Source organism: Bacillus rossius (assembly GCF_032445375.1).
Source record: "Bacillus rossius redtenbacheri isolate Brsri chromosome 4 unlocalized genomic scaffold, Brsri_v3 Brsri_v3_scf4_1, whole genome shotgun sequence".
NCBI classification, from domain to species: domain Eukaryota; kingdom Metazoa; phylum Arthropoda; class Insecta; order Phasmatodea; family Bacillidae; genus Bacillus; species Bacillus rossius.
In genome coordinates this window covers 16,063,911-16,083,147 of record NW_026962010.1, presented here as the reverse complement: position 1 = coordinate 16,083,147, position 19,237 = coordinate 16,063,911, and the positions used below count along the sequence as shown (strand labels likewise).

General features: G+C 38.7%; 1 protein-coding gene across 1 annotated transcript in view; it reads right to left on the bottom strand.

Annotated features, from left to right (window-relative positions):
• Positions 1–5,233: 5,233 nt before the first annotated feature.
• Positions 5,234–19,237, bottom strand: part of LOC134541672 (uncharacterized) — an 88,926-nt gene continuing 74,922 nt past the window's right edge. Inside the window, exons 7-8 of the mRNA XM_063385287.1 lie at positions 10,353–10,665; positions 5,234–5,341 (exon numbers count right to left, since the gene is read on the bottom strand). Coding sequence (XP_063241357.1) covers positions 5,234–5,341; positions 10,353–10,665 — 421 coding nt within the window. The remainder of the gene's footprint in view (positions 5,342–10,352; positions 10,666–19,237) is intronic.

Here is a 19,237-nt window from a genome sequence, read left to right as displayed (position 1 = left end):
CTCATGGAGGCCAGGATCGACACCTAGCAGCTGAGCCAGCTCACGCCAGGCCGCAGCTCCCCAGGGCCTGGGGCCGCACCGAGCTGCAGCCAATCATGCTAGAGCGTGACGCTGCAGTTGGCAGAGATGCTAGCTGCAGCACTGAGCTGCCCCAGGTACACAGCGAGCCAGCCGTGGGTCGAGGGGTATCGTCCCCACCGACCTAGCCCTTTCTCCCGTTAGAGGGCGGGGGTCAGTGGCCCACCGTCTTAGGAATCTCGCCACAAGAACAACAACACCTAGCTAAACACAATAGTTCATATCCAGCTTTTGCCAACCAATTAATTTAAAAATAAATAAACAACAAAGAAACCAGCTTGGCTAGATTCTAAATTACCCCTCCCCCCTTTTTTAACTAAAAGTAGGGCTGGACCACACTCGAGATTACAATAAAAATAAATTCACCTCCCACGAAATTAAAATAAATTAAATTGCCCATTTTCAGTCTCATCATTTCTTCGCAGCAAAAATTTTAAAATTCAGTTTATTCACAAATCCGTCAAAACTATATTTTTAAGACTCAAATCAGGAGGTTAGGAGTCGCAATAAGCGACCTGGTACTCCATTGCGGGCCTCGGGGTTCGATGCCAAGTTCGGGTACTCGGCCCCTGGGTCCGCTAGGCGATGATGACATCCCTGTCGGACAGCCAGCAATGGCTGCTTGGGGTCGCTTCATTAAGCAGTTGATCTGAGCCGCTCCAGAGGGGGGCGGGGATCCCATAAGCTGTTTAAGGCTTAGGCATTATGAAACTATCTCAGTTTTCATAAGGATTCAGTTCCCGAAATATTTCGGGTGGATTTAAGAACAACTAAATGTGTACCAAAGCTTTGCTACAGTTCTGTTGAAACTATATTCGGTTATTTCTTGGGACTCCCAAATATTTCTGTCTGAAATCCCTAATAGGTGGATTCTCATCCGAGCGCTAAGGTGATACATATAGTGTGTGCCACGTTTAATTGTTACGATACTCGAAGTTCGTTGGGATAAGTAACAACAGGCATACAGCGAAGATAACGTCAGACTTCCCTATATTATCATTAAGTGTAATGCCAGACGCAAGGGCTCGTGTATTTCCAGAGTTCCTTTTGAAGGCTGTCATCATGACTTGTGTACTTCACGCTGATGTTTGAAATACGACACTATTAGAAAAGCGGGGAGGGTTGGATAACCAACCAGCCCTTCTCAGTGTTTAAAAGTAAATCAAGAATAAATGTGCGTGAATAAATTCACACCCACACCATAGAAAATTGTGGTTGCATAATTGTTACTTTTAATGTAGATAATAACTAGTTTAGGGGACCTTTCAGTCTTCGTGTTTCTCAGTGAATCCACAAATACTGGATAGTTAAAGAGTAAGTTTTCTCTTGAAAACTTCTTTGAATAGCGGTGAAAATAACTAACTACAAATCTAAAGATATTTAACTATACTTTTTGCTATGAGTAAAACTAAGGTCATCGAATATAAATCTAAGAATTTTTTGAATAACAAAGAAGAATGGAACGTTTCATAATACCTATATATTTCACAATGTATTAAAATATTTAAATATTAAGTATAAATTAGAGAAAAGCAAATATTTGCTGAAACATCAATGTCACAAAATTGTGTCAGTAAAATACCGTCTACAGGGGTAGAGTAAAAGGGATAGCAACTAGGGCAAGTAACAGGTTCGATTGTACAGGTAAACGGGACAGCCCTAGTTGCTATCCCGTTTATGCTTCGCGTGTAGTCGCCCATTAACTAGTCTTCAGCCTAGCGTATTAAAAGTCGAAATAGTTCAACGTTATCAAATACGGTACCTATCACTAAAAATAATCTGCATAGTCGCTACTTACAAGCTACACAATCTAGTTAGTGATATTATTTATGTATAAAAACTACTTTGCAGCTAATGACTATAATTCATAGTTTTTCTCTAAGTAGCCTAATTTGATAAATTGGGAAACATGTATTTTTGTAATGCATATCTATACTAATATTATAAAGCTGAAGATTTTTTTGTTTGTTTGTTTGTTTGAAAGCGCTAATATCAGGAACCACTGGTCCGATTTGAAAAATTCTTTCAGTGTTGGATAGTACATTTATCGAGGAAGGCTATAGGCTATATTATATTATCAATAACATTAGTGATCCTTACTAAAAGTCCAATTTAGAATCAAATGCGTTGGAGGGGGTTAGATGCAACATGCAGTACACGTACGAAGTGTGTGTTGACAATGCCGCAGGCGCATAGAAGTTTATTTCCTATTGCCTATTAACATTGTTGGCACGCACTAGATGCCTTATCATTCTTAATTTTCCCATACAAGTAAAAAAACACCCGTGTGATATTAACAACGAAGCAATCAGTACCCTCATAAGAGTTCAATTAGTATTTAAATACTTTTTATCACTTTAAATCGCAAGCCTAAACTATTATTTTTTTCCTCTCTCTGTGTTTAATTTGTTTTTTTATTGTCCTTTTTTTCAAGTATATATATATTACAGACTTGAAACTTCACAGTTATGTGCCTTATGTTACGCAGGATGACATTTTCCGAAAATTAGATCCCATGGGTGGTTAAAACCAGGCAACAGTGGGTACTTTGTCTGCATGAGAACAGGATTTTGCATTGTTCATGCCTTCTGCGTCTCCATGGCAACGGGCATCGCGCGGCAGTGGCGTACCCACAAGGAGGGGCATGTATAATGAGCGGCGCAAGAGTGATCTGCCTGTAGACTGCCGTAGCGAAGTACGGGTACATCAGTTGTACGTTGCGCGCACGAGTCGGGAAACCATCGGTGCTATTCATTTTCTCTCCAGTACATTATACAGCATTGTAATAAATTTTCACTGAATTTTTTTTATTTATCATTACTGTAAATGGGAGATGTGGCTTAATTTTTTTTTCCATTAGTATAGCCGTGCGAAGCCGGGTGGCAGCTAGTATATGATATTATACATTTAAATAAGTTGACGTAATAAATGCATCTAATAAATATATGCTTCATTTACTCATATCATATTGTAGAAGTATACGTAGCAAGTTGTTTGCCAGTAAAATAAATTTATTACAACAGTCTTTACATTGTTTATGTACAATTTTTTGTAACACAGAAATAATCACTAAAATAAAGCTACTGTTATGCAATTTAAAAAATAAAAATTAATGTACATCTATTTCTTAAATATTTTTTAATATAAAAGCATTTTCAGTCAGAAACATTGATTAGAATACTGATAAGATTATTACAAAAATAAATATATACAATAAATAATAAACCGAGAAAAGTTTTAAACATACGTACCACCTACAAATGTTTCTAAAGTTATAAATTTTTTCAAAAATAAACTCATGCTATTATCTACTGTACTGAATAATACTGATGTATTTACTATACTTCTAATCAAAGATTTTTTTCTTGTAAATTATAAAAAAAGCACTTACATAACAAAACAAAGGTTCAATTTATTTAATAAAAAAATTAAGTTTTTCGTGGTTTTTACAATAAACCAAAACAAGTATTTGTTTTTAAAAAAAGCTCGATGAATGTGCATATCACTGCTTGGTCTTAACATTAAAAATACAATATAACTATATTTACAATGTTTGCAGAACTCACAAATCTGTTACAGGAAATTTAAATACTTTAGGTTATCATTAATATTTAAAGATCTCAAGCACATCTATATGTTTTCATTCTGAACAGTTATGAAAAATACATTCCCGTAAGTTCTAGCTTAGTTATTCAAATCAAGTGAATGTAGAAAATTACTAAACAAATTATGCAATTTCAAACTGTTTGAGCACTTATGTTGTTGTGCTGTATCATGAAAAACTTCTATAACAATTTTATCATTCTGTTTATTACCCTTCTCCCTAATAGGAAAACATTTGGAAAGGACTGGCTGCCTGATACAGGCTCGAATATTTTAAATAATACATCAATAATCACACGTACGTATATAAAATAAAAAAAAACAGTTAAGTGATTCTTGACACTTATTATGGTACTCATACTATTGCGTTTGCAAGTCCAGTGATAAAAGTCACCAAATTTTCTAAAGCGCTTATTTTATATAAAACAGTAGCAGATTTTTGAGGATTTTATGAACTTCGCCATAGACGATCACTAAAATTACTTTAGCTAATATCACACTGACAATTATGTATATATATAAATATATACATAATATACAATGAATAAATAGTACATACAATGTACAAAAATATTTCGCTTCTGGTACTATAGTTAAAATAATGACACTGGGAAATTCGGCATGGAGCTAATCTGTAGAAAAATACAGTTATATATTTAAATATTTAATTGCTTTACAAATATTGCAAAATAGTCTCCATCTATAATTAAACATTACAATAACTTACAAAGTTTCAAATATTTGTTTTTGAATACCAGAAAAAAATTACATATGTATTGGAAACAGCGCATGGCAACTAAATTTGGAAGAATCTGAATATTTCACAATAAAATAAAATATATTCTACCATAGAATAACAAGGTAAATTGTCGATAAAATTGTCATCACATCTTTTATTTCCTGTTACTGCCACATCATGTGCTGGACAGGATACGAGCCTAGCATGCTGAGGTAAATGGGTTACGTTTTAAATACATTCAGCTAAATATATTGAGGTGTAAAAAAAGAATAAACGTGAGGTTTTCTAAATGGAAGCTAATCAGGCCTGATCCGGCATTAGCAGAATTGAGCGCGAAGTCGTAGTTTCAAGAGCTGGAAGTTGTTACTTGATCTGCGAGCTTCGCCACCAGCCTCGACAGCGCTAGTGTCGAGGCACCGCGGAGCGTTCTCGGAGTGTCGCGCGTCAGCGAAGAGCAGCGACTTGGCGGGAAGCCTAAGATGTACATCAAGTTCTGTCCCTGTCCGAACACGCCCTAATATTCACCTTCGGCCAACCTCGGGTTCATTTATATGTATTTATATTTCTCTGTTTGTTTTAATGTAGCTATACTAACCTAACTAACCGTCGATAGTGTTTTAAAGTGTTTTAATGTAACTAACCTAACCGACCACTTTCAATATTTGAATTCATTTTACCTGTGCAAAAATAAAACAAATCCCGAGGTTGGCCGAAGGTGAATATTCGGGCGTGTTCGGGCAGGGACAGAACTTGATGTACATTTTAGGCTTCTCGTCAGCGAAGAGCAGCGGCGCGGCTGCGGCAGAGGCCGGCTCACAGCTCGGGCGACACCACCTTCCGCCTGATGTACCTGGAGAAGTAGTCCGGCCGCCAGCACTTGCAGCTGCCCGGCACGAGGAACCAGTCGTAGTACAGCCGCACCTGCAAGCACGAGGCGCCTCTTGCAGCACGTGCACTTGCACACTCTCCAGAGTCGGAGGGGAAGCATTGGCCGGGATAATGGCTTCCTATTTTCTCCATCAAATACATTTGGACAGATAACCTCAAATATGTTTTTAAATCATGTCACACTAGCAAAAACATATTTTTGGTCTGAGCTAAATTCAAACTTTTCATTTTTGATCTCAATTCTTGAACTTAAATAATGCATCACAGTGCTGGACCGAATTTTTGAATTTGTCATTTCATTTGAGAATTTTTAAATGTTTTAAAACATATATAAATTCAAATCACAATAATATTAGTTTCACAATGAAATAAACGTTCAATGATTTTTTTTTAAGTTATAGCTATACAAACTATTACATTTTTACACATAACATGTTTTTGCTCGCAACATTCATATTAAAATTATTTTAATTATTTAACTTTTATAACCTCTTTAACCGCCCATGTAATCTTCGCCATTTTAAAGAACCGTTGTGACGTAAACGGATGTCATTTCCGTTTTCGCCAGGCACGATTTTGATTGGCCGATTGCGTCCAACACCCAACATATTTTAGAACCCACCATATATGCAAAATCTTTGATGGAAATTCAAGTCATCCAACCTGTCAAACAAACATGGCTGCACTAGTGACGTCATTAACCTCCAAATTAATTTGACACAACATATTGGAAGGTGTTGGAAGCAAAAATTTGAAAGTGTGACAGGACCTTCAGGGAGTTTGTGCGTCCAATCTTTGCCACGTTAGTAATTGATGTCACGATGAGGACTTCCCCCACCTGGACAGCAAAACAGTTTATACTTATAACGAATCATGTCTATGTTTTTACAATTACTCCTAGCGAGTTCCTTTAAAGCCACCATACAAACGTTTAGTATTAGCTATTATACAGCTACTATTTGGTTTGCTAACCAATTGCGAGCCAGCCGTAGACTTGATGAGCCAGAAAACATGGTGGGGAGGAACCTTATCAGGAAGTACACTCGAGTTAGTTTTATAAATGCTAATGATCGAATTCTGGTGAACTCGCGTCATCACACGAGTCAGTGAAATGTTTGAAAGTTTTTATAGTAAGAAATCATGAACACTCAATTGAAATCTAAACAGTACTGACCAGCACTTTGAAATACATGCTAATAACTATTGCATTCTCTCTTTTATTCTCATTAATAATCCATTTTTAACAGAAACTAGACACACAAGGAAGCTAAAAATGAATAAAACACGGCTACGAAGCAAATGGCTGTAGGGACGCATCAGTGATTGCGCTTTAGTGATCGCATCCCTAGAAACCTGGATTTTAGTGGACTCATGGTAGGGATGCCGATGCATCCCTTGTGAGGATTCGGAAGCACCAAAAACATGGCCGCGTGCACTGCGATGCTTTTCTATTGGCTCACTTAGCTAAGGGATCCATTAGGCTGGTATACGGATGCAGCTTTTATATCTCTTTAGCCAAGTACCTATTCTCTGTCCTTTTTGCGTCAGAATCTTTTCCCAACAACGTTTAACGAAAGAGTTGCATTAAAATTCGACTTTGCAATGTAACTCTCATCGCGCCCAAGGAACCGACACTTGAATAAATAATAGCTTTAAAAAACTAAAAAAAAACACGTTTTTATAGAAAATATAACTAAAAAATAGAAAATAAATTTTTATAAATTTGAATTAAAAATAGTGTAAAATAAAAAAAATGTATTTTATTTAAAAAAAAGCGTGGGGTGCATGGCGTCAATAGTTATAATTATTTTATTGACAGATATGAGTAGAAGGATTAGTATCATATTGATAATATCTTAAAAAGTACCCCACGCTTTTATTAAATAAAATACATCGTGCCGACTGCACGGTTGTCTCAGATGCTCTCACACAGAGGCAGGGTGAGGAAATTATTTAATCCTGTGAATCCTAATCAGGATAATGAGATAAACGTATTAAATTAGTGTATTGTCACCGGTCCTCGATAAGTGTACGAAGTTTAGATTAAATCTGTCCGTTTAAAGTGGGTCAAAATCGAGTGCAAAGGAGTCGGTCACAAACATACAGGCGAAGCTAATATAAAGCGTGTAAAAAGGCCGGCGCGGGGATCTGCTGACCCACGTGACATCATCTTTGGAACAGACACCCACTACATAAACTAACACCTCCATCGAATTTACTATTTTCTGTACTATCTCATGTGTTCAGTTAGGAATAACCGAACGCTTACATATTTTCTTATACTGGGTTTTCAATAGCTTTCGGGGCAGCAAAAGAATTCACCGAACATTTTTTTTTTCACACCTGCTCAGTTACGAACACGTTTGGGTACGTCCAAAAAAGACACGATCTTTAGCTAGGACAACTTCGGTAGTGCCGGTTGTTGATGAAAATGTGTGAATGAAAATTGTGTTCGAGTGATAAGCTGAATACGTCTACTGGTTGAGAAATTACTATAATTTAGAAAAACAAAAGAACATAAATATTTATAGTTATTTGGACATAAAATAATCTAGGATGCTAATTTTTTCTGGTGACTTTGCTTTATAACCCAAAGATAACCAACAATTAACTAACCTGACTCTTTATCATTCTGAAGAAAAAAAAATAATACCCTGCTTTCTAGATAATTTTTGGGTTAGCACAAAATATTCAATAATTCCAAGTACTCGCCCCATACTATTTTTATACACAGCAACACTCAATGCGTATATAAAATTGAATACATTTATAGTTACGATTTTCGGTAAAAACACAAAAAATATAACCAAAGCGATGTATCATGCACACATCTCACGGCTCAGCTCAAGGGAAGTAGAAATATAATGCTGTATAAAAAGAAACCTTTGTTAGCCTGAATTTAGTCCTAAACGAGCAATAAGAATACAATGTGGGAAACACCAGCCATCTTTTGTAGGTACATCTGCAAAAACCCTGTCACTTTTATTCTTGTCCAATATTTAACTTAAGAGAATGTTGTGACAAGTGTGACGCAATATGGAAGCATAAAGACGATTTGCGTTGTTATCATGATTAAGGGGCGCGTACGAAAATTCATCCAACAAAATTAAGGCAAAGTAAGAGACTTGTTCAACATAAATTAAATTACATTACCGAAAGAAAACTTTCATACGAAACTAGTTTACCTTCATAAAATATTTTATCTCCCATATTCGCCAATTTTAAATTTCGCTGTGACGGAAACGTCTGAAGTTTATAACTTTTCTTGTTGGCCGAGTCCATCACACATCTACAAATAATGGACTTTTTCTGTGTTATTAACAGCCAGCCTCTGTTTCAAAATTGGTTGAAGCGTTAACTTTCACGCGAGGGTTTCTCGATTCGAATCTCGGGTAAAGCACAGATGTGCGTTAAGTTTGTATAGTTATACAATATTATATAATAGCGTGATTGTAAGTCCAATGAAATAAAAAACGTCCCAAATGTTTGGTGGAAACTAGCTCCATCTTGCCTTAAAAAAAGATGACGTTATCAGTGATATCACAAATACCCAAATTCATTCGACCAATGTTACTGAAAGTAATGAGAGAGTTACCGTACCTTTATTAAGAATCGGCACAAATACAAAATAATTACCGATTACCTAGCATCACAAAATCATTTCTCAGAGATAAATTGATTTAATGTCAGTATAAAATAGCTGTAGCTATAGGAACATCATAAAAGGGAGGGGGGAAAAGTATATTACGTATGTATCAATAATTAAATATGAAGTTTCTGTAATATTGCTGCTGTTCGAATTTTAATCTTACATAATTATTTTTAACAAATCTATAATTATACTTAATATATTGAATCAAATAGTATTTAACATACATATTACATAAATTTTTTGTCATATGATAATCATTAATAGTAAAATGCATCGTACGTGTATATAAATAGATCAGTATCTCTGAAACACAAGCTTACCTTTGTGAACGCTATTTCCTGTACCGTAAAGTGTTTTTGTTCAGACGAAATAAATTATTAGTTACAAAACTGTACATTGTGTTTAGAGATGAGAGTTTATTAGAGTTTATTAGAGAATGTACTATAGATTCTAGACCGGCATTGTCATCGTCGTTCTGATTGATCTCAGGCGGTATGCCCAGTATGATTCACGTATCTGTTTAATAAAATTGGTACCAACATTACCACCATGAAAATAACTATATTTTCACTTTTTTTTAAAAAAATCATTATACGGAGATTAAGATAAAAAATTAACCGCAGTGGTTAAAAATCTGTTAAAAAGAAAGTTAATCATTCATGTTTGACACTAAGTAATATTATAAAACAAATGAGTGCGCAATTATGTACTTATGTACGCGTTTTAGAAATTATACTGACTTGGCGTTTAAAAATAAACTTTAATTTTGCATGCAAAAACTTAATAAAAATAAAATAAAAAAGGACTGGAGTGATAATCAATATGGTTGTAAATTATAAATTAAATTAAAATTTTAAAATAAATACTTAGTTTTCGATATTAATTTAAATACGTGTACAAAATTTATTATTTAAGTGAGGAAAATAATCTAGATAAATATTAATTAATAATGTGAATCAATAAATATGTCAAATGTTCATTTAAATTTTTAGTTTTAATTATTTATAAAATAATAATGTAATAATTTAAAATTTAAATGTAAACAAATTATACATATGGGAACAAAACCATACTTATATAAAAAAAACACGAAAATCTTTATAAACACAATTTGTCACTAATTTTTGAAATAAATGTTTTTAATTATATGTACTAGTATCTAATATCAATCACTAAATCATATGATTTAAATGCACTTATATAATTTTTATTTGTACGTAACCTTTTATTTTTATTCTGTCAATAATTTGTGGCCTGGTGCGCGCGCATCTTAAAAATTCATTCCGGTAATATTTTCACAACGTGCCCAGAGACGCGTGTACAACTTGAGAACTGAATGCATGAAGTGTCGCCGCTGAGGGAGGGATGGGGGCAGGAGGGGGCAGCTCGCACCTGGAAGCAGCCCAGCTCGTCGACGCCGTCGCAGTGCGGGGCGGTGGCGTCGGGGGCGCCGGGGGCGGCGGGGGGCGGCGGGCTGGAGCCGGCGGCGGCCTCCTCGCCCGCCCTCTTGCGCAGGTACTGCTGGTAGTTGTTGAAGTCGTGCACGGGCGGCGGGCCCTCGGCGGGCACGGGGGGGCGGCGGGCCGGCCAGCGAGCCCCCGAGGACGGCAGGAAGGTGTCCGGGTAGAAGATCTCCGCCACCAGCAGGCTGGTCCAGCGAGGCGAGGCCATGCAGCCGCCCTCCATGTAGTAGCAGCGGCTCTGCCTGCGGGCACGCGCGTCGCTCTTTACCCTCCTTCACTCTTCTCCTCTTCCCCCGCCTTCCCTCCTTCCCACTTTCCTCTCCTTCCCACTTTCCCCTCCTTCCCACTTTCCTCTCCTTTCCTCTTTCCACTCCTTCCCACTTTCCTCTTTCCCCTCCTTCCCTCTTCCAATCCTTCCCACTTTCCCTCTTTCCCCTCCTTCCCACTTTCCCACTTTCCCCTCCTTCCCTTTTCCCCCCGGCTTACCGCCAACTACAGCATGCCCGTGAAACAATGTCCCGGTTATAACATATAACGGCATCAACTGTAAGCATGGTAGAGTTTTGATTGACGGTCACAATTAAAGAGTATGTACCTCGCAAAGATTTTGGATAAGCGCATGCGCGGATAATGCTTTGTTGTTTCCTCGCTTGCAGCGCGAAAGAATGGCTCTCTCCCCTGTAATATAATTACATCGACGAGACACTTTGCGCGGCGCGGACATCGATTACACAACCCCCCCCCCCCCTCAAACTTCACCCCCTCTTTTACCAGCCCCTTCTGCCTTGTTGACCCCTCCACACTTTGCTAGCGCGCATGCGCACTTGGCTTTACGTTCTGCTATACAAGCCCTTGCGGCCTACTGCTCTGGCTTTTCCCTGTGTCTATGCAGGTTTTACCTAGGCCCAAATTATCTAGTTTTTAGTCCAGAATAGTCAGTGAGGGGAGTTAGTCATGGCGCCAATCGCTGCCATGGCTGGCCAATCCCCCTCCTAGCACATGATGCATGCTTCCTCTCTCGCATGGCTTAAACCATGCATGATTAGAGCGTAGAGGCTTCGGCCTGAGACGCACTTAGAGTCTTTCCCTAACCCAGACCCTTTCCAAACACACTTAGTTTTTAGTTAGGTTAGGAAAAAAAATTGCTCTGGCTTATTCTTGTTAATGTTTTTTTTAGAATCACTTGGTATAACGAACGTAGCGGATCATGTAATTTCTTTTGACTATAGTAACGTAATTGCAAATGTGCAACGTGAACTTACGGTGGGACATGGTATGTGTTTGTTATAACATAAGGCTGTTGTCTATTAGGTATATTTAAAAGAAATACTACTTATTGCAGCCGTTATCATGGTGCGACAGTAGTATAGGAATGGCGGAACTAGATCTGGCGCTGGCGCGTGGAGCCGGAGCCGGTGTCCGCCATCTTGGATTGTGACGTCACGGCGGCCATCTTGGATGGTTGTGACCTTGACCTTTGACCTTGACCTTGAATTTGATCCTCAAAATGTGTCAAAATTCTCCAAAATTGGGCAAAATTTACCCAAAATTCCTCAAAAATCTTCAAAATTTCCATTTATGTGGAAAAAAATTCCGCCAAAAAATCTCAAATAATTCCACAATTCAAAAATTAGGATTTCGAAAATCCTCAAAAGTCGCTTTGCCCTAGAAAAAACGAAAACTCCTGAAAGTGGCTTAAGCATCCTTAGAGCTAGCCGCTTTAAGCCGCCAAGGTCATGACCTTGAAAATTAGGATGCCATGGTAGCCATATTGGATGATGACGTCACCGTTGCAATTTTCGTTACGGTCGCCATCTTTAAAATCTTCATTTATTATCCGATTTTAATGAAAAAAATTTTAAAATTTATTAAAAAATTCATTTAATAAAATTTTAATAAAAAATATTTAAAAATCATACATTAACGACACGGAGCTCGGAGTCCGCGGTTCGAACCCGACGAGTGCAAAAAAAAAAATAAAAATGGCGACCGATCCTTCCCCCGTGGTGACTTTTGGCAGACTAACTCCCACCACTTTTCTTAAAGCATATATATCGTCACCTAGTATGACGTCATGTCCGCCATCTTGTCTTCGTCTGCTGGTAGCCATCATCATCTTGTTTTCGTCGGCGAGAGTGCGCTGACGCTATGTTAGTTTAGTTCTTATCCGCTAGAGTGCAGTAATCATTTATTGCTGTGTCACCCGCCATCTTGTCATTTGGCCACCATCTTGGAATCGTGTAATTATTTAGCTAGAAATTCGTAAAAAATTCCAAAATTCATTAAATAAATCACTCATTAATTTACATATTGATTCGATCGATTCCCGTCCTTGGTTCGATACCCGATCGATGCAATAATGTTTAATTTGATGTAAAAAAATAATAATTTCATTATTCCATGTTCAACATTCTTAAAGAGACATTAAAACCTTTACTGTCATCATCCTATAAGCCACCAACACCAACATATTAGTAATTCATAATTTTAATGCTAGAGATTCGGGAAAAAGTTCAGATATCATTAAATAAATTTCCAATCAATGTACTGATTAATTAGATCAACTTAGGTCCTTGGTACGATTCTGGACGATGAAAAAAATATCAATTTAACATAATAGTAACAGGTTCGAGGAATTAAACACCACAAGTTCTTTCACAAACATAATATTTATTACATAATTTCTATTCTACTACAGGATCACTTACGAAAGCCAGCAAATTTACAATCATTTAGTTCCGCAGCGGTGTGAAATGACTAATTCTTAGCTCCAATCGGTTTATACTAGACAGAGTCCAGCCAGAACCTTTACAGACATTGTCCACCTCTTCTTGACAGAGTTTCTGGATACCGTTTTTAACAGTTTGCTTCACATCGTTAGAACTGTAAATTACTGCAGCCGATGTCTTGAATGCACACTTCTTCACTTTGTCATCGAACGGATATGGCTTTCCATATATACAGTCCAACCACAAGTTATATTTCAAAGGTCCGTTTGTTGCTACATCATCAGTAAGCTGATTGATTATCTTCTGTCTGATATCGTCAAGAAAATTACAAATGTCCTTCGACTCACCGAACGTATTTAGATAATAGTAGTCTTTCAACGTTCCACGAAATGCAGACTGCGCCAAGTAGAAGCCATTATCGTTCACTTGTATTGCTCCGAACACAGTCTTAGGTTTAGTTCCATGTTCAGACGTCATAACAATCGGTTGCTGGGCATCTGTTCTTTTGGTTGTACGCTTTCGTGTCTCCAATCTAAAGCGAGGAGTCGAAATGTCGGCAGGTAGTTCAACAGTAGGAGCACAGACTCCACCTTTACATTTTTTCGCATGATGTCGCAAACTGTCAATTCTAGTAAACCATTTAAGGCACTCATCACATCGAAACTTCATGCAAGAAGGATTCTTCGTACATTTGCTCCGCTCATGTCTTCGTGCATCATGGGAAAATGCGAACGACGTATCACAGTAGCTGCAAGGATACCGTGGTGATGAAGACGATCCTTTCAGACCCGATCCAGATCCAGACGTTGCAACAGTAGTACCATTTCCAGGCATTCTCTTATGCACATCGATGCATCGTTGTTGCGACGAAACCTTTACTTTCTGCCGCACAGCAGGACCTTTGCATGCCTTCATGTGCGTTTTCATATTATCTTTTCTGGCAAACTGCTTATGACATTTCTCACAAACAAACATTTTACGATATAGGTTCTTGACACATTCGCTCCTCTCGTGTCGTCGAGCATTGCTGCTGTTTGAGAAAATCTTGTCACAGTAACAACACCGATGTTCGTTAGTTGTTGTCGATTCGGCATCCATTGAAGCCTCCATCGAGGGCGAAACGAAGTTCGTCGAGTTTTCCTGCACAGCCAGCACTACCGGCATTAAAGTCTCTTCTGCTGGTGGTATCGCGTCTGATGAAGTCTCCTCCAGTGTTGTCGCCGTGGTTGTCAACGGAATCTGCTCCTTCTCCGTCGTAGCTGTCGTCAAGGTTCCCGTAGTCGACGGTACAACCTCCATCGAGTTCGACGTTAAAGACGGTAAAGATGCCATCGAGGTCTCAAGAACAGATAATTGACACGACTTATGCACCAGAAGAAACAAACTAGACGATCCTTACACCGCCGACGTCAGTAACAAACTGGGCGATCTACTGTCTAGGACTCGCTTATATACATGCACCGTATGGAATAATACGCTAGTCAAATCAAGAACCATGTACAATAATACTAGAGTCAAATCTACAAAATTAAAAAAGAGGATCATTTGATCGAAAAAAAAATTCGATCTCTCCAATATACGCCAGGCTCCAAGAGCTACAATTCACGTCATCAGATCCATCTACATTTTGCTCCTATGCTTCAATTGACCATTAGCTGCAAGTTCTCCAACAGCTCCATCAGCTCCAACACGTAATGTACGCAATGTACGCGCAATACATGCAATTTACGTACAATAAATGTAATGATCACACAGTACACACAGGAAACGGAACGTACACACAGTACACACAGAAAACGGAACGTACACACAGTACACACAGGAAACTGAACGTACACACAGTACACACAGGAAACAGAACGTACACACAGTACACACAGGAAACGGAATGTACACACAGTACACACAGGAAACGGAACGTACACGCAATTTACGCAAAGTACACGCAATGTACGCAATGTACACAATATATATGCAATGTACACACAATGACTACGCTTCGTTCGCGCAGGACAAGCATTTAATGAAAACGAAGCACGTTTGGACGGAAATTCTATAAAACGAAAGCTCATTTAACGAAAAGGAGGCACATTCTCTCGTTCATTCAACTTGGTAGGATACGATCGTCAATGATAAGTTAGGATATAATCTCTCCAACAGTCTATGAATCCAACAGTTTATATTTCCATTAGCCATCGACTCCAACAGTCATTGGCTCCAACAGTCATTGGCTCCAACAGTCATTGGCTCCAACAGTCATTGCCTCCAACAGTCATTGGCTCCAACGGCCTTTTGGTTCATCAGCTCCAATGATATTTGGTTAGAATGCTACGACTCTAAGAGACTATGAGACTACAATTCTACGAGTGTACAAGACTCCTCCAACTACCTTCAAGTGTACAAAGCTCCAACTACTTCAGCAGCATTATGTTATAAGATTACATGACTGCTTGTTTACATAGCTACAAGTCAACGAGGCTACTTGGCTACGTAGATACAAGTATACGAGGCTCCAAGCCATCATGACTACGCGACTACGAGCCATGAGGTAACGAGACTACGTGACTACGGGTATTCAAGCTTACGAGACTGCGAGGCTACAGAGCTACGAAGCTTCTAGAACATAAGTTTACGAGACTGCGAGAATACAGGACTACAAGTGTACACGAGTACTTGACTACTTCTTAGCTTCATCAGCTCCAAATGGCTCCAACAGGTCCAACAGCCTCCAAATGCTTAACACAGCTCCAAAAAAAGGCTCCAAATGCTCCAATAGCCTCCAAATGCTTGACAGCTCCAAATGTCTCCAGCAGCTCCAAATGCTCCAACAGCTCCAAAAAAAAAGGCTCCAAATGCTTAACACAGCTCCAAATGGCTCCAAATGCTTGACAGCTCCAAATGCATAACACAGCTCCAAATGGCTCCAAATGCTCCAAACGGCCTCCAAATGCATAACACAGCTCCAAATGGCTCCAAATGCTCCAAACGGCCTCCAAATGCTTGACAGCTCCAAATGTCTCCAGCAGCTCCAAATGCTCCAACAGCTCCAAAAAAAGGCTCCAAATGCTCCAACAGCCTCCAAATGCTTAACACAGCTCCAAATGGCTCCAAATGCTTGGCAGCTCCAAATGCTCCAAATGGCTCCAAATGCTCCAAACAGCCTCCAAATGCTTGACAGCTCCAAAAGGCTCCAAATGCTTAACACAGCTCCAAATGCTTCAAAAGGCTCCAATTATCGCATCTGTCTTCGTCGGCATTTTCTCTTTTGCTCCCACTGCTCCAACAGCATTATGTTATATGATTCCATGGATACTTTGTTACGTAGCTACAGGTCTACGAGGTTCCAATGCATCATGTTTACGAAGCTTCCAGAACACAAGGTTACGAGACTGCGAGGCTACAGGACTACGAAGCTTCCAGGACACGAGGCTACATGGCTACGAGACTACATGACTCTAACTGATTACAATAGCACCACTCAGTGGTGAGAGTTAGGTTATCTAATGCAAAGCAAATTGATGCAAGTAGTTCTGGCTGTCATCAACAGATGTAGCCACGTGTTGCTTGCAGGTGAATATTAATTAGTTATTTTATGTGGGATGCGGGATGCTCACTAACGATCGCAAAAGAAGGAGGGCTTCGCTAGACACCAAGGAGAAGGAAGTTCGTCCATCCTGTTAGTGCTTCTTAGATTTCTCAGAGATTATTTGACTGAATAATGATATATTTTTTTTTTAAATTTCCACCTGATAAAAATTTACAAGTGCTGATTTATTGGCAGAATTTCAATAATTAAATGCAACCTTGAATAAAAAATGACATGACTCATTAAGTAAAAAATTCTTCATGCAGAGATCAATTCCTCATCAGTAACCAGAAGCACTCGGAGAAAACCATCAGATGTCTAGTCAGGAATAATCAGGAGGACACGGAGAAAACCATCATAAAATTAGCAAGAATAATCAGCAGCACACGGAGAAAACCAACAAAATATTGACAAGAATAATCAGGAGCACACGGAGAAAACCACCAAAATATTGACAAGAATAATCAGGAGCACACGGAGAAAACCGCCGAAAGTTTTCTTTGATATCATAAAATTTCAGGAAAAAATAGTAATAAAAAATTAAAAAAAATAAAATAAAAAAAATACATAAAATTCTGGCTTGTACTAGAACTCTATCATTGTTCAACAATGAGAAGTTCACAAGCTAGCAGAATCTGTTTATGTATTTTTTTTATTTTATTTTTTTTAATTTTTTATTACTATTTTTTCCTGAAATTTTATGATATCAAAGAAAACTTTCGGCGGTTTTCTCCGTGTGCTCCTGATTATTCTTGTCAATATTTTGGTGGTTTTCTCCGTGTGCTCCTGATTATTCTTGTCAATATTTTGTTGGTTTTCTCCGTGTGCTGCTGATTATTCTTGCTAATTTTATGATGGTTTTCTCCGTGTCCTCCTGATTATTCCTGACTAGACATCTGATGGTTTTCTCCGAGTGCTTCTGGTTACTGATGAGGAATTGATCTCTGCATGAAGAATTTTTTACTTAATGAGTCATGTCATTTTTTATTCAAGGTTGCATTTAATTATTGAAATTCTGCCAATAAATCAGCACTTGTAAATTTTTATCAGGTGGAAATTTAAAAAAAAAATATATCATTATTCAGTCAAATAATCTCTGAGAAATCTAAGAAGCACTAACAGGATGGACGAACTTCCTTCTCCTTGGTGTCTAGCGAAGCCCTCCTTCTTTTGCGATCGTTAGTGAGCATCCCGCATCCCACATAAAATAACTAATTAATATTCACCTGCAAGCAACACGTGGCTACATCTGTTGATGACAGCCAGAACTACTTGCATCAATTTGCTTTGCATTAGATAACCTAACTCTCACCACTGAGTGGTGCTATTGTAATCAGTTAGAGTCATGTAGTCTCGTAGCCATGTAGCCTCGTGTCCTGGAAGCTTCGTAGTCCTGTAGCCTCGCAGTCTCGTAACCTTGTGTTCTGGAAGCTTCGTAAACATGATGCATTGGAACCTCGTAGACCTGTAGCTACGTAACAAAGTATCCATGGAATCATATAACATAATGCTGTTGGAGCAGTGGGAGCAAAAGAGAAAATGCCGACGAAGACAGATGCGATAATTGGAGCCTTTTGAAGCATTTGGAGCTGTGTTAAGCATTTGGAGCCTTTTGGAGCTGTCAAGCATTTGGAGGCTGTTTGGAGCATTTGGAGCCATTTGGAGCATTTGGAGCTGCCAAGCATTTGGAGCCATTTGGAGCTGTGTTAAGCATTTGGAGGCTGTTGGAGCATTTGGAGCCTTTTTTTGGAGCTGTTGGAGCATTTGGAGCTGCTGGAGACATTTGGAGCTGTCAAGCATTTGGAGGCCGTTTGGAGCATTTGGAGCCATTTGGAGCTGTGTTATGCATTTGGAGGCCGTTTGGAGCATTTGGAGCCATTTGGAGCTGTGTTATGCATTTGGAGCTGTCAAGCATTTGGAGCCATTTGGAGCTGTGTTAAGCATTTGGAGCCTTTTTTTTGGAGCTGTTGGAGCATTTGGAGCTGCTGGAGACATTTGGAGCTGTCAAGCATTTGGAGGCTATTGGAGCATTTGGAGCCTTTTTTTGGAGCTGTGTTAAGCATTTGGAGGCTGTTGGACCTGTTGGAGCCATTTGGAGCTGATGAAGCTAAGAAGTAGTCAAGTACTCGTGTACACTTGTAGTCCTGTATTCTCGCAGTCTCGTAAACTTATGTTCTAGAAGCTTCGTAGCTCTGTAGCCTCGCAGTCTCGAAGGCTTGAATACCCGTAGTCACGTAGTCTCGTTACCTCATGGCTCGTAGTCGCGTAGTCATGATGGCTTGGAGCCTCGTATACTTGTATCTACGTAGCCAAGTAGCCTCGTTGACTTGTAGCTATGTAAACAAGCAGTCATGTAATCTTATAACATAATGCTGCTGAAGTAGTTGGAGCTTTGTACACTTGAAGGTAGTTGGAGGAGTCTTGTACACTCGTAGAATTGTAGTCTCATAGTCTCTTAGAGTCGTAGCATTCTAACCAAATATCATTGGAGCTGATGAA